The sequence below is a fragment of the Clinocottus analis genome, unplaced genomic scaffold (genome assembly GCF_023055335.1).
Source record: "Clinocottus analis isolate CAN_PGR_092001 unplaced genomic scaffold, fCliAna1.0.p SCAF_13, whole genome shotgun sequence".
NCBI lineage: Eukaryota > Metazoa > Chordata > Actinopteri > Perciformes > Cottidae > Clinocottus > Clinocottus analis.
Genome location: NW_027175854.1, coordinates 4,650,438 through 4,663,421, shown reverse-complemented (window position 1 = coordinate 4,663,421; position 12,984 = coordinate 4,650,438). Strand labels below are relative to the sequence as shown.

Below are 12,984 nucleotides of genomic sequence, written 5' to 3'. Positions count from 1 at the left end.
CAGCTGTAGGGTTTCTTGCAGAATGTTGTACACTCTTGGCAAGTATGGCAAAGCTGAGCTTCATTTGACTTTATTTAAGAAATTGAATTTGGATGCAAAAGATACAATAAATATATTTTAAGAGGGCAACGAGCAGTCTATACAAATGTTACATTTTAATCTATAGAATTAATGCCACCCTGTTTGGAGAATATTAACCTATAGATAACACAAATATGGAGCAATTAGAAGATTTCTCACAGCCAGTTTGACCAGTTAAATTGGCTCTAATAGCTGCATTGTCCATTACGAAAGTCATGATTTCCATCAGCTAGGCTTCACTGAAGCCTAATTAAAAATGTTGTTGAGCCGCAGTGTCAGTAAATAACATGAAAACAATAACTATGTGCCTGTGTGTCTCTTTGTGTCTGTGTGTGTGTTATGTGTCTTATGTGGCTTCCCCAAGGTGGTCCAGGTTTACACGACCCATGTGAGAAAGAGCCAACAAACACACTAGCCAACATGACCGACCAGCAGGCTGAGGCCATTACCTGCCGTGCACAGGTACACAAACACACACAAACACACACACACACGTCAGCTTAAAGACACAGTTGTTATCACCCAGCTGCCCTCGCCCTGAGCTGTCAGTGTGTGGGAATCTGTAAGCAACACGCTGATTACCAGACAGAAATACCCCCTCACCTTCATAACCACACAATCTGCATACACACACACACACGCACACACTCACACACTCACACACTCAAGAAAATACCTATGTGGTGCTGCATTTTAATGACTGGTGTGGGAAACTATTGCCATTGTAAGCCATAAATCCGTCTCTGACACCCCGAGCACAGTATTTGTGTGCATGCACTTTGGGCGTGCGTGCCGTCATGTCCTCCTTCACTCTCACACTCACACACACACTCGACTGAGCAGGGCAGCCTCTGAGCCGCATGGCTTAGTGAATCCTGCCGTATATTTCCTTTGAAGGCAGCAGCCTGCACGAGGCTGGAATGTCAATGGGGATAATTGTATTGGAGCAGATACAAGAGCAGATATTAGAGTGGGAGCTGTTCTGTCAATGAGCTACACCGAGCCTCATGAATATCTGAGACACTCTGCTTCCCTAATGGTTTTGTATTAGCTGAGCCACTTTGGCCCTTCTGGTTATCTTTCTGATTGTTTGTGTACAGTAGATTGAGATAAATTAACACCCAGATACTTGTCGGTATCTTTGAGTACAAACTTAATTCGTTGTGTTGCAAGATAACTCTTTTTTTTTTTCTTCTTACAAACACGTTGACATGACCTGGCTGAGATGTAGTGCTCATTTACATATGGACACCTGTGCCCATGTGCTAGACTTGATATTTGTGAAGATGAATATCATTACATCAGCCTTAATATTCTAAAATGAACTTCTGCTCCGTCTCAGTTATTTTTAAACAGAATTCACCACCTTTGTCCTGTATTAGTAGACTAACAAAAAGATCATCATGGATTTATTTTTCTCTTCATGAGGGAAGATACATATCTACAGTAAACCAGAATATGTGACCACAAATCTAACTGCAGTGTATTCAGTTTGTATTAGTCTTATGATGGCTTTACTCACTCAACTCATCCGTCTTCTGGTTGGAGGAGGTGGGAATTTAAGAGGCAGGGAAGGTCTAAGAAAACACGCTCTCATTAAGCATTATGGGAAATGTAAGATCTAAATTCAGTTAAGTGCTATACAAAATTGAACTGAGATGCCTCTATAAGAACAGCAAACTATTTGACTATGAGAATCCATCCTCTCTTAAAGGTTTGAATGCATCTTCTCAGCTTTTCTTGATTGTCTCCTGTGTTTACGTCCAACAGCACGCTCTCCGACTCATGGCGTTCGGACAGATCTACAAGGTGTTAGAGATGGAGCCTCTTCCCTCAAATAAACCATCGCAGAAATACCCTTGGTCTGATAAAGAAGGTGAGTCTACACACGTGTCTGGTCTCTCTCTTGTGTACAATATATCCTCCACACATGTCTTACTGTCCTCGTCTGTGCCTGATTATTTGTCTGTATCTTACCATTCATCACTTGTCTCCGTCTGTGAAAAGGCTTTTTCGTCAGTCCGTCTCTCCTACATGAAACCATTCGGTCAGAGGTCGGACTTCCTATCAAATCTTTTCACACGTGAAGTGACCTTTCTGGATGCATTCGGTGTTTTCTCTACAAATCAGCACTGACAGCGCTGTCAATTATGCTGGCATGTGACACACCCCAAAAATATGATGTTTCATCTGCTTTTTTTCACTGTTTTTTTCTCCAATGTAAAAAAAAAACGGTAGTCTTTGTGAAGTGTGCGTCGTTTATTGAGGAATCGTTCTGCTTTTGTCCATTGTCGACACATTTTCAATGCGACTTTCATGGGAAATCCATTCAAAGTTTGTCTTGCGCCGTGACGCTGACACGGCAAATTGACAAAGCATTTACCGATTAAGGTGCATGCAAGAGAGAAGCTTCTATGTCTCCTTTGTTGGACTTTTAGCTGGTCTGCCTGTCTGTTCTGTTTATCTTCTCTGGTTTTATCCATCAATGTTTCTTCTCACGTATTGCTTATTTTCTCGGCCTTCGCCTCCCTTTCTTCCGTCACACGTGCATGCCTTTGTTTGTGTTCATATTTACATCTCTCTGATTGATTCCCTCTTGCTTTCTCTCAGGCTTGGGTCTGAAGAGGCCGTACGAGGATGGAGCAATGGATGACAAGGATCTCATCAAGAAGATGAAGAGGAATCTGAGGAAAGGTGAGAGGGAAGGAAAGAACGAACGAGCGTTCGAATCTGTTTCTCTGGCTTTTTCTGTCATTTATTTAACATTTTATTTTCATTAAAATAACAATACAAAACAAAGGGGCACAATGCTTGGAGATGGAAGTAATCCGATTCCGTTGTCTTTAGTCAAGCGTTGCTTCTCTCCTCCACTTCTATTTTTTCCCTGTCTGCTTCTCTCCACATTCCTTTCATCCCTCCGAGGCGGATCAATAGTATGGATTGCTAACGTTTTAGTAGGCCACACAACCATCCCCAGGTCTTTCTTCATACAAGGGGAAGATGATGCACGCCTAATGGAGACAGAGAGGCATTTTTAGATATTGGCAAATGCAAGGAAAGTGATTGAAAGAGAAAGAAAATAGAGAGGCAGTTTTATTCATCATGAAAACAACTGGCGACTGTGCTGAAAACCTTTTTAGAAAATGTGATTTATTACATGCAGTATCTCTGAATTGGCCCAGTCTGTCCAATTTCGGCTGAATAATTGGTACACCTTCTACAATACCTTATTAAATCTATCCTAATATGCTCTACTTTCAACTGTAACCATACCCCCTTCATGTTTTTGCATTAGTCCTGGACAGCAAAGCCATAGACTCCAACCAGCCAATGAATGCCCTGATGCGGTTGAACCAGATCCGGCCGGGGCTGCAGTATCGCCTGCTGTCCCAGTCGGGCCCGGTTCACGCTCCGGTCTTCACCATGTCTGTGGATCTGGATGGGACCATTTATGAAGCATCTGGATCCTCCAAGAAGACTGCCAAGCTCCATGTCGCTGTTAAGGTAAGGAGGAAAGTCAATGGGAGAGAGGGATTTATTTTGTGCTTATTTGGACATGCTCGAAATGATAAAAGACCCATGAATAAAAAAGACAGATCGTTTTAGCTAACTGAAGAACGTTCCAAGCTCCAGCTGCAGCCCAAACCAGTGCGTATCTATAAATATGTTTTTGTGTGTGTGTGTGTGCGTGCATGTGCGTGTGTGTACATGGAGGGATGGAGGTGGGCAAATCCATGTAATCCCAAAGTGGTTGTGAACAAAGAGGCTCTCCAGAGCACAGAGCCAGGATAATCCGCTATCCGCTCCATTTCCATAAAAGGCTCTTTCTCCCCCTTTTCCATCCTTCTTCTCACTCTTTCTTTCTCTCGTGTACTGCCCTTTTGATCTCCCCCTCTCTCTCTCTCTCTCTCTCTCTCTCTCTCTCTCTCTCATTGTATCTCTCTCTCTCTGCTCTACTCACTCACTGTATTGGCTGGTTCAGCAGATGCAACGCAATCACCTATTTGGGTCAAAAACGTGTCATACTTCTATTCTCTTGTGTGTGCATATTGTTCTGAATCCCTTTGCTGCGCTGTGTGCTGTCCAGGACTTACAGTAGACTTGTGTGACAGCATATTGTAATAGTTTAGTGTAACCATTGTGTGAATTCAATTAAAGTGTGTATGCTGCATTATTGCTGTATCCAGTAGAATTGTTTTGTTCAAATATAGTCCTTTGTGTCATGAACACATTTACCTGTCTATGCACTCCTTTTCATTCTTATTGCCCGAGGTAGCAGCTCTCTTCCTTTATGGCTATTAACGCCAATGACGTTTGTTCAAAACTGAGCCATCACACACAAAGGTTTATAAATGTGCCAGTGGGATTTTATTCTCATATTGTAAAATCATCCCATCCCATTTAATGATATTTCATTACATAGATTGTGTATAAGTACAGTATGAACATAACGTTTCGCAGCAACGAAAACACACCATAAGTAAAGACTATAATTTATTTTTTTGTCATAGCAAACAATCTAAGCTTTTGTTTTTGTCTGATTTCCTCCCAACTCCTTTTCACGTTTTTTTAAATGTCGTCTTCCATCTCTAGGTTCTCCAGGCGATGGGCTACCCGACAGGTTTTGACTCAGACCTGGACCCCATGAGTTCAGACGAGAAGTCGGATGGTGAGGGGAAGAGCGAGACGTCGTCACACACTAGCAATAATCCAAAACACTCCACGGACAGTTCCAACACACTGGAGGTGGGGATTGAGATACATGTGCCGATACACAAATGCATGCCATACTTTCAAATCCTTTTAAATCCGAGTCTGACACAAGTGACTCAAATGTGACGTCTCTCTGGTTTAAGGGGCTAAAAGGTATCCAAACTTTGTGCAATCTTCACGCTCAGTCTGCCAGGTTTACTGTACATCGTGTACTGTATCTAATATAGCTAAGAAGATAATAAAGATTTAAATAATCCTTTCTCACTCTCCAGGTGCGAACTCAGGGTCCCATACTGACCGCGAGTGGGAAGAACCCCGTCATGGAGCTCAACGAAAAGAGACGAGGCCTCAAATATGAACTCATCTCTGAAAGTGGAGGCAGCCACGACAAACGCTTTGTTATGGAGGTGAGAGCTTAATGTACACACATTTACGCTAAAAGATTAAAAAAAAACATGTCAAATATTGTGGAGCGACACGGACACATGGAGTGACATGTAATCCAAATAATGCAGAACAATAAAAGTACACATGCACATGAGCTTTAGCCATGGGGAGACACACACAGAGGCTAAACACACACACACACACACACACACACATACGCACACAAAGAAACAGGCTGAAAACCATGAATGTCAATCAGTCAGCTCGGTTCCTGGAGCAGGCCTGTTCTCTGTGGGGTGAGTTGTTTTCCGACATGCTCGGCTGCTCCATCGCTCTGCTGATTGATTAGCAGACCTACTTGACAGCAGGGCCTCGCTAAACAAGCCGTCTTGTTCAGCGCTGGCTGACTTACTGATGACTGATGAACGCATGGGTTTTGGGAACAATTATTGTGGGATTGTTAGTTTCGACCGAGCTGCAACGTAAAATATTAAACCACAAATAGCAGTTTGACGTCAATTGAAAATCCATTGTGGAAAAAAAAATACTTTTTCACCTGATGCATAAGTGTTCTTTTTGTCTAACTCTAATCATAGAACATGTTTGAGCTGGTATTTAACATTACGTGTGTCATGTCAGGTGGAGGTCGATGGACAGAAGTTTCGTGGGGCAGGCCCCAACAAAAAAGTAGCAAAGGCCAGTGCTGCTCTGGCGGCTCTGGAGAAGCTCTTCTCTGGTCCCAACGCAGCTGCAAACAAGAAAAAGAAGATATTGCCTCAGGTGAAGACATACACAGTGAAATGTATAGTATGAGAGCCAAACTAGAGCCTTGTAGATGGCAATGTTTAATAGTCTTTTGTGATCAGTAATCATCAATTCTGCAGAGCTGTTTGTCCACTTTGTTCAACCTTCAGTAATCAATGAGATCACCAGTCCTCCACTTATTTAGTCAATGAGCCTGTGTGCCAATCGATTTGTTAACAATTAGACCCATAATGCATTAGAACGTGGTTGTGTGTGTGTATGTCTATTTTAATCTGTGCATCTAAACACTGTGTGTGCCTGTTTGTACATTGAAACACACTCACATATAGTTGGTCCGTATCCAGACTAAAGGAGCCCTGGCCGCGGCAGCAGCAGCCTCAGCAGTAGCAGCTCAGGTAGCCAGAGGAAGAGGAAGAGCAGCCCTCGCGAGAGGAGCCTTCGTCAGTGCAGCCGCACCTGGATATGTCACACAAGGTACTTAGAGGATAGCTGTGTGTGGTTTTCTTATTGTTACTGTGCATATATAATGTCTAAGAATGTTTGCTCCAATTTGGTTTGATTGAACTCGATCATATCCGTGGCCCTTTGTTTTGATTTTCAATCGGAATGAATTACATTTCAGTTTGTGCTGGACCTCCACTCACATATGACCCTGTAGTTTGAGAATGAACAGTATGCTGATCTTGTTAGGAAGGATAGTAGCTTCCACTCAGGTGCTTTACCCTGTACCTATACCTGTCTGCGAGAGTGCAGGATGATTTCCAACATGTTGGGAAATGCAGCCTGGAATTAAACAAGTGCACAATTAAATTAGACGCTGTAACCTCTTCCCCAACAGGCTTTGGGACACCGTATGGCTACAGCCCTGCTGCAGCAGCTGCTCCTGCATACGGTATGTCCTTCTTGTTTGTTTACCCTGTCGACTCGTTTTACCCTCCGTCTACCATCTATGACCTTCCTCCACCTTCTGTCCTCTCTTAACCATACAGTTCCTTTCTAATCCCACACACCAGAACTTCTAACTATCTGCGGGTTAATTAATCAATCAGTGGGTTTATGTTATTCCTCCAACACTTCCTCGCCATTTCCTTTCCTTTTCCTAAAATAACCTCCCTTTCTAATCCAAGTGTCAGTTACAATTACTCAAAGCCTAAACCGTTGTGTCTTTGTTACGTGCTTCAAGCTAATCAGTCTGTTCTTTGTCTTATTATCCGCTCACTACTTTGATCTTAATCTGCTTGTTGCCGTTCTCCTCCTCATCTCTTCCGGTTGGATCACCAATCTGCCAGTAAAGAGCTGCCATCAGTCTCAAGCTTGTATCTCAATAGAAGCCGATCACAGTCTGTCTTTGAATCGAACCGGAAAAGAGTAGAGAAATGTACGATAAAACAGCCACCTCTCACTACATATACAAGCTCTTTTAGACTGATGAGAACCCCCGCACACTGCTTTGCTGCAAATATTTTTCTGTTGAGATTAGCAGAACACATAGTGTGAGTTTGTCACTTTACCCGCCACTTTATTTAAGATAGGGTGACAGAGCCACTGCCCGGCTGCTCCTGTCATGTCACTGCTGCTAAGGGGTTTCATGTCCTCACTGCTGAGAGCGGCCACTGCACTATCTCTCTCTCTCTCTCTCACACACACACACACACAAACACACACACACGGTGCATAGGCTAAAGTCTATACGAATCCTTGACCTTTGACAGCAGAGGTATTGGAGCAAAATGCAATCACACATGCGTCCCTCTGTCAGACGAGGTCATATTTACCTCGACAGACTCAGCCTTGTGTAGCGTGCGCACACGTGTAGCATTGGGGGGCCTTTCTGTCCATCCTACAGCTTTGAGTTTGAATGGGTCTTATGTGCTCAGAGAAACTGATCCGGGGCCCGAGGCACTCGTCTTGTACCCTCCTGAGAGCCCAACAGCCCCCTGAATATGAAGTGTGCCTTAGTTTTTATGTTTACGGGGGAGCGCTGCATTCGTTTGGGGTGTTTTGTTTCGGTGCCCGGTATCCACACAATTTACTAAATCTTTACGGAAATACAAAGAATTAATGACATCCAAAATGATCGAGAAGGCATTCAGTGTGCTGCTTCATGTCGGTCCAATCAAAAGACTTTTAAAATAAGCAGGTTTCTCCTGTGAGGGTGCAGGGCTCCAGAAGTACCACTGGTGCTCCCTGCTGAAAACTCCCATAACACCAGCACGATATTTTGGAGCAACACTTAATTGACATCCAAAGCAACACACTACAATGTTTCATTTATTTGTATTTGAATATAATAACTGTTACTGATCAATAATGCTGATAATGTGCTGTTCTGAATGAACAAACAGTCACAAAGTGATCGAGTGCTTTAATTTTTTTTTAATAATGAAATGAATTAATACATTCTGTGTACAAGGAGACATCCCACCACTATGAACGTAAAGTAAATAAAGTCTGTGATCTTATCAAATGTGACATTCAAATCTTTGCATCTCATAGACTGCAAAAGTGCCTCTGTCTCTCTCTCGGCCTCTCTCTTTCTTTCTCGCTCTCACTTTCTCCCTCTCTCTTTTTTTCTCTCTCTCTCTCAATATGCAATTCCTACTTCCCAAACCGATGACTACTCGTTTTGGGATCGATTGTGACAGTGCTCGTGTCCACCTTCAGTTGCACTCTCAGAATATACACACCGTTGATAAAGCAGAATTGGTCTTTTTAATAATAATAGGGATGCAAACCAGCGCCCTCTGTGTTGGTGTGGACAGGGTGCATACACACACACACGCACACACGGGTCGTTCACATGATATAGGGTGACGCTTTGGGGAAAAGAAAGGGCGGTATTTGCAAATCACATTGGTGCACCTAGTTATAAAGATTTAGGAGCACTTATTCCAAAAATTGTCACATAATGCGCCTAAATGGTCGGGAGGCTCGGGGTGATTGAGCATAAATCTTTGATAACTGTGTGCATCTCTGCCACCATGACTCAGCAGTCTACCGTATCACGTATCCTGGTGGGTGATCATTGTGCGTTCGGCTGACCATGAGCTGTAACCTCCTCCAAGTAGGCAGGATGTCAATTCAGTGTTATTAAAAACAAAACAAAAAAAGAAAGACAGAAGAAAAACGAGAGTTATACTCAGAATTTGATTCTGGGTGGAAATGTTTCACCCTCGCAATTTGTGTCGGCAGAGCATGTTTGTTGAGACCTGGCTGCGCTGGTTTTTTGTCTGTTAAGCTTGGCTCGCTCAATGTGTCCCAACGTGTGGCCGGAGACTCTGAGTTAATACACAAATATATAGAAAACATTAGATGCACTTGCTGTTAAGGTGGACATTTGTAATATATGCTGTATATACAGTTGACTTATGATGCAGAGCTGTAGATGAGATGGACGAATAAGAATGAGAAATAAGATTTTTTTACACTGATAATATAATAATACTTCCAGAATCAGGGGGAAATGTCTCCTAATTAGTAAAAACAATCTTTGGGGGGCCCCATTGGGGCTCACAATGCAATGAGATGGAAGAAAAAAGGCACATGAAAACATTAAGAACTACTCCTTCTATCTTTTGGAAACAACGCTTTCATCCTGTTTCCTGCTTTTTCACTGTGCTCTGGCACCCACAGCTGCTTCGCTCTTTCTTGCTGGCAAACACTTACAATGCATTCTCAATTCCTGCAGGGCTCCCTGGAGCGCCAGAACCTTCTGTGGAGTCTTTTAGCATCTTATAGCACGCACATTAGATCACTAATGCACATTATGTATAAAATCCTACATTACACTCCAACTTCTCCTGCTCAACTGTCTCCTTTTTAAATACCTATTACAACGTGGAGCCTAGTTTTCTCCATAATACCTGTCGGTAACATCCAAGTTAATTGAGCGCCAAGTTAATTGCGTAGATACGGCAATGTGACATCATTGAAAAGAACGACGCCCCAGATATGCCAATGTTATTTTAAAGAGAAAACAAAGGAAGTGTTTCAACATTGACCTGCACTTCCTGCACTTGGCATACGTACAGTGTACAATTAATTATCGATGGACAGGATTGATCGAGCAACAGTGACAAGACCCACGTTGTAATAAATCAAAATGAATGGTTAACTTTGGCCGTTTGTTTTCTCCTCTTCTGAATCTCTCTCTCCCTCTCGGTTCCTCTAACCACCGGCGATGGGCGTCACTCTGTGTACTCACAACGCTGTCTGTTCTCACAACCTGGCACATTTGCACTCCCCCTTTCGGGAGCCCTCTCAGTGCAGTGAGAATAGAAGCAGGAGGTGTATTTGTCGCCCTGGACTCATGCAGAGCTGTGCTCTTCTCATGTCTCCCCTCTAGGTTTGCCCAAGAGAATGCTTCTGTTGCCTGTCATGAAAATGCCTACCTACTCCGTCCCCCACTACCACTTCTTTTAGCACAGGAGACTCACACACCCACACACACACACACACACAAAGCGCTTTTTCATCCATACCAAACATTTTTATTCAGACCGTACAATTAGCTTTTTTTTAAGAAGGGAAACTTTTTCTACAATATCTATGATGGGTAGAGGATTAAGGATTTGAGGTGAAGATTTAAAAAAAAAGAAGCAATTTTTGTTTTTTGATTTCTTTCTGTTCCGTAAACTTTTATGAATATAAAAAAAATACTGCAGGTTTAAGTTCTTAAGAGATAAAAAAAACTTGAAGGATTTGTACTGTGAATTATGACCTCGTTCTTTGAGTCTAAATTATATAAATAAATATATATATATCAGCCTTTTGTTATTGTAATTATTATTTGCTAGGATGAGGAGAACCTTTACATTATGATACACACAACACACACATTCTATGTTTTAAAAAAAAAGAGAAAATAATAATGAGCTGTGTTAAGGATGTATAGGAATAAATAATGTTGACAAATGAATAAAGTTTATCTCCTATAAAAGCTGAGCGCCTGTTCATCTGATTTGAAGGCTGTAATCTGGTGAGAAACTTGCTGCAGTAGCAACTTTGTGCTTTGGGTTGGACTTTGACTATTTAGAGCAGTTATTATAGTATGTCACTTGACATGAGAAAGGATTTACACAATCTTTCAAGCTGCACAAAATACTGTGTTTAATATTCCAGCCTCATACCTGCACAAATTGGATTTCAATCTTTCTACGTACCTCGGGGCTTCTCGTTATTTCCTTTTGACCCTCAGCTTATAGACATTCAGAGAGAAATGCACGAAGACAACGGAGAAAGCTCTTGTTACATCCTGCATGTTGCATTCGGCTGCACGATCCCATTATCTAACGTAGATTAATGTTTGGCAGCTTTCCCACAGCCATTAGTGGTATCCACTACAGTAGAAGCGGAGCCTTTTATAGCGAGTCACGTTACCCGGCTGCAGCCTTTTTGATGCATCAATTTTAGAGCTGGATACGTTATCGTAGTTAGATTCAATCGGTTTCAAATTACTTTAAAAAATACATGTTTCTTCTACATAGAACATTTCCATATCTCTATATTGTTATTTCTTCATACCAGCAATAGTTGCGGCCTGAGGAGTTATGTTCTCGGGTTGTCCGTCCGCTCTTTTCGCGGAAATCTTTTTTTCATATTTTCTTCATATTTCTTCCAAACATATTCCTTCCAAACATAACTTGGATTCAAGGATCAACTGATTACGTGGTCAAAGTTCAATGACGCTGTGACCTCGCGTCCTTCTCCTTCCCGGGAAAGCAATATGTCAGGAACACTTGGAGGGAATTGCATTACATCCGGCACAAACATCCACATGGACTCAAGGACGAACTGATTCTATTCTGGTGGCCAAAGGTCACTGTGACCTCACAAAACACATTACTGGCCATAACTCAAGAAGCCGTATCCCAATTATGACACTTTCACACAAATGTCTAATAAGATACAATGATAAAGCGATGATTTTGGACAACCTGACAGGTTGGCTGAGACTTACAACTGTGAGGTGGTACTTATCGTTCCTTTTGGCTTTTCATCAAACACATATTATAGATCTGGAACATTAAGTATGGTGCCCTTAACAATCAAAAGCAGCAATAAGGGTCTCGCATGTGTCAAACATCACTGTGTTTTTAGGTTTTATAATATCAGTATCATTGCTGTTTCTTTCCTTTTATACTCAAACGTCAAAGAAGAATCAGCACCAACTGAGGCGCTGAAACTATCCCTGACTCAGTCTGTTTCAATAAAGGTTTACATATTTGATACAAGAATGACCTAATGTCACGGATGAAAACCATCACAAATCGAAGAGGTAAAAACGGTACAAAAGAGCATAAACGTGTCAGGTCCTTCTCCACATCTCAGTCATCCAACCAGCGAGAGACGACCCCTCACAGCGAGATTACAGCTGTGAAGCGCAGCCATTGGACGAGAGGACCCAGTATGTCGTCCAATGGTTGGTTGAGCTCCGTTGAGTCGTCTTTCAAATGATATTTGTCTGACATCAGCAAAGCTTCATTTCAGTCTCGCATGATTGAAGATTCATTTCCAGCTGTTGTATTCTGTTATCCTTCTGTTAATATGTTTTGGAAAGACCTGGAGAGAGTTTATACATGTTGCTATTAGGCTTTTCCACATGGTCACGAACAGCTGTAAGATCTAAAAGGACGGGTTTTGGGGAACTGAGCAACACAGACTGGAAACGGGAGGAAGCAGCTGTATCATTCATATCTTGTGGACAAAGCAGAGGTATGCTGACAGGTGTGTTTCTTTCCCCTTGGACAGAGGCGGGCTGCTTTTAGCCTTAATGTTGAGCTAAGCTTCCTGTCACAAGATTCCATTTCCAATTTACCCGTTCATTTTCTGCTGCTTCTCTGGGACCTGACCAGAGAAGCAGACCCGCTCCCCCCTCCCAACACTCACTCGTGGATTTATCCTCCAACAGAAGTCTGTCAGTGTGTGGTCATGTGTTTCACATCTGATTTGTGATACATTGGATATTTATAGATGATGTAGATGTACAGATGTGTGTTTGTAGTAATCAATCCTGCTCTATTTGTCTCTGTTCTTGAA

At 42.3% G+C, this 12,984-nt stretch overlaps 1 protein-coding gene across 5 annotated transcripts in view; it reads left to right on the top strand.

Moving 5' to 3' along the window:
- strbp (spermatid perinuclear RNA binding protein) overlaps positions 1-12,984 on the top strand; it is a 72,960-nt gene that overhangs the window by 54,844 nt on the left and 5,132 nt on the right. For 2 of the 5 annotated variants that reach the window (XM_068574836.1, XM_068574837.1), the window contains 9 exons: positions 446-543; positions 1,852-1,957; positions 2,692-2,775; positions 3,377-3,585; positions 4,675-4,827; positions 5,067-5,201; positions 5,821-5,961; positions 6,276-6,420; positions 6,785-6,838. In XM_068574836.1, the coding sequence (XP_068430937.1) occupies positions 446-543; positions 1,852-1,957; positions 2,692-2,775; positions 3,377-3,585; positions 4,675-4,827; positions 5,067-5,201; positions 5,821-5,961; positions 6,276-6,420; positions 6,785-6,838 (1,125 nt within the window). Of the gene's footprint in view, positions 1-445; positions 544-1,851; positions 1,958-2,691; positions 2,776-3,376; positions 3,586-4,674; positions 4,828-5,066; positions 5,202-5,820; positions 5,962-6,275; positions 6,421-6,784; positions 6,839-10,291; positions 12,982-12,984 lie in introns of those variants that run through there. The other 3 variants (XM_068574840.1, XM_068574839.1, XM_068574838.1) reach the window with 3 other exon arrangements.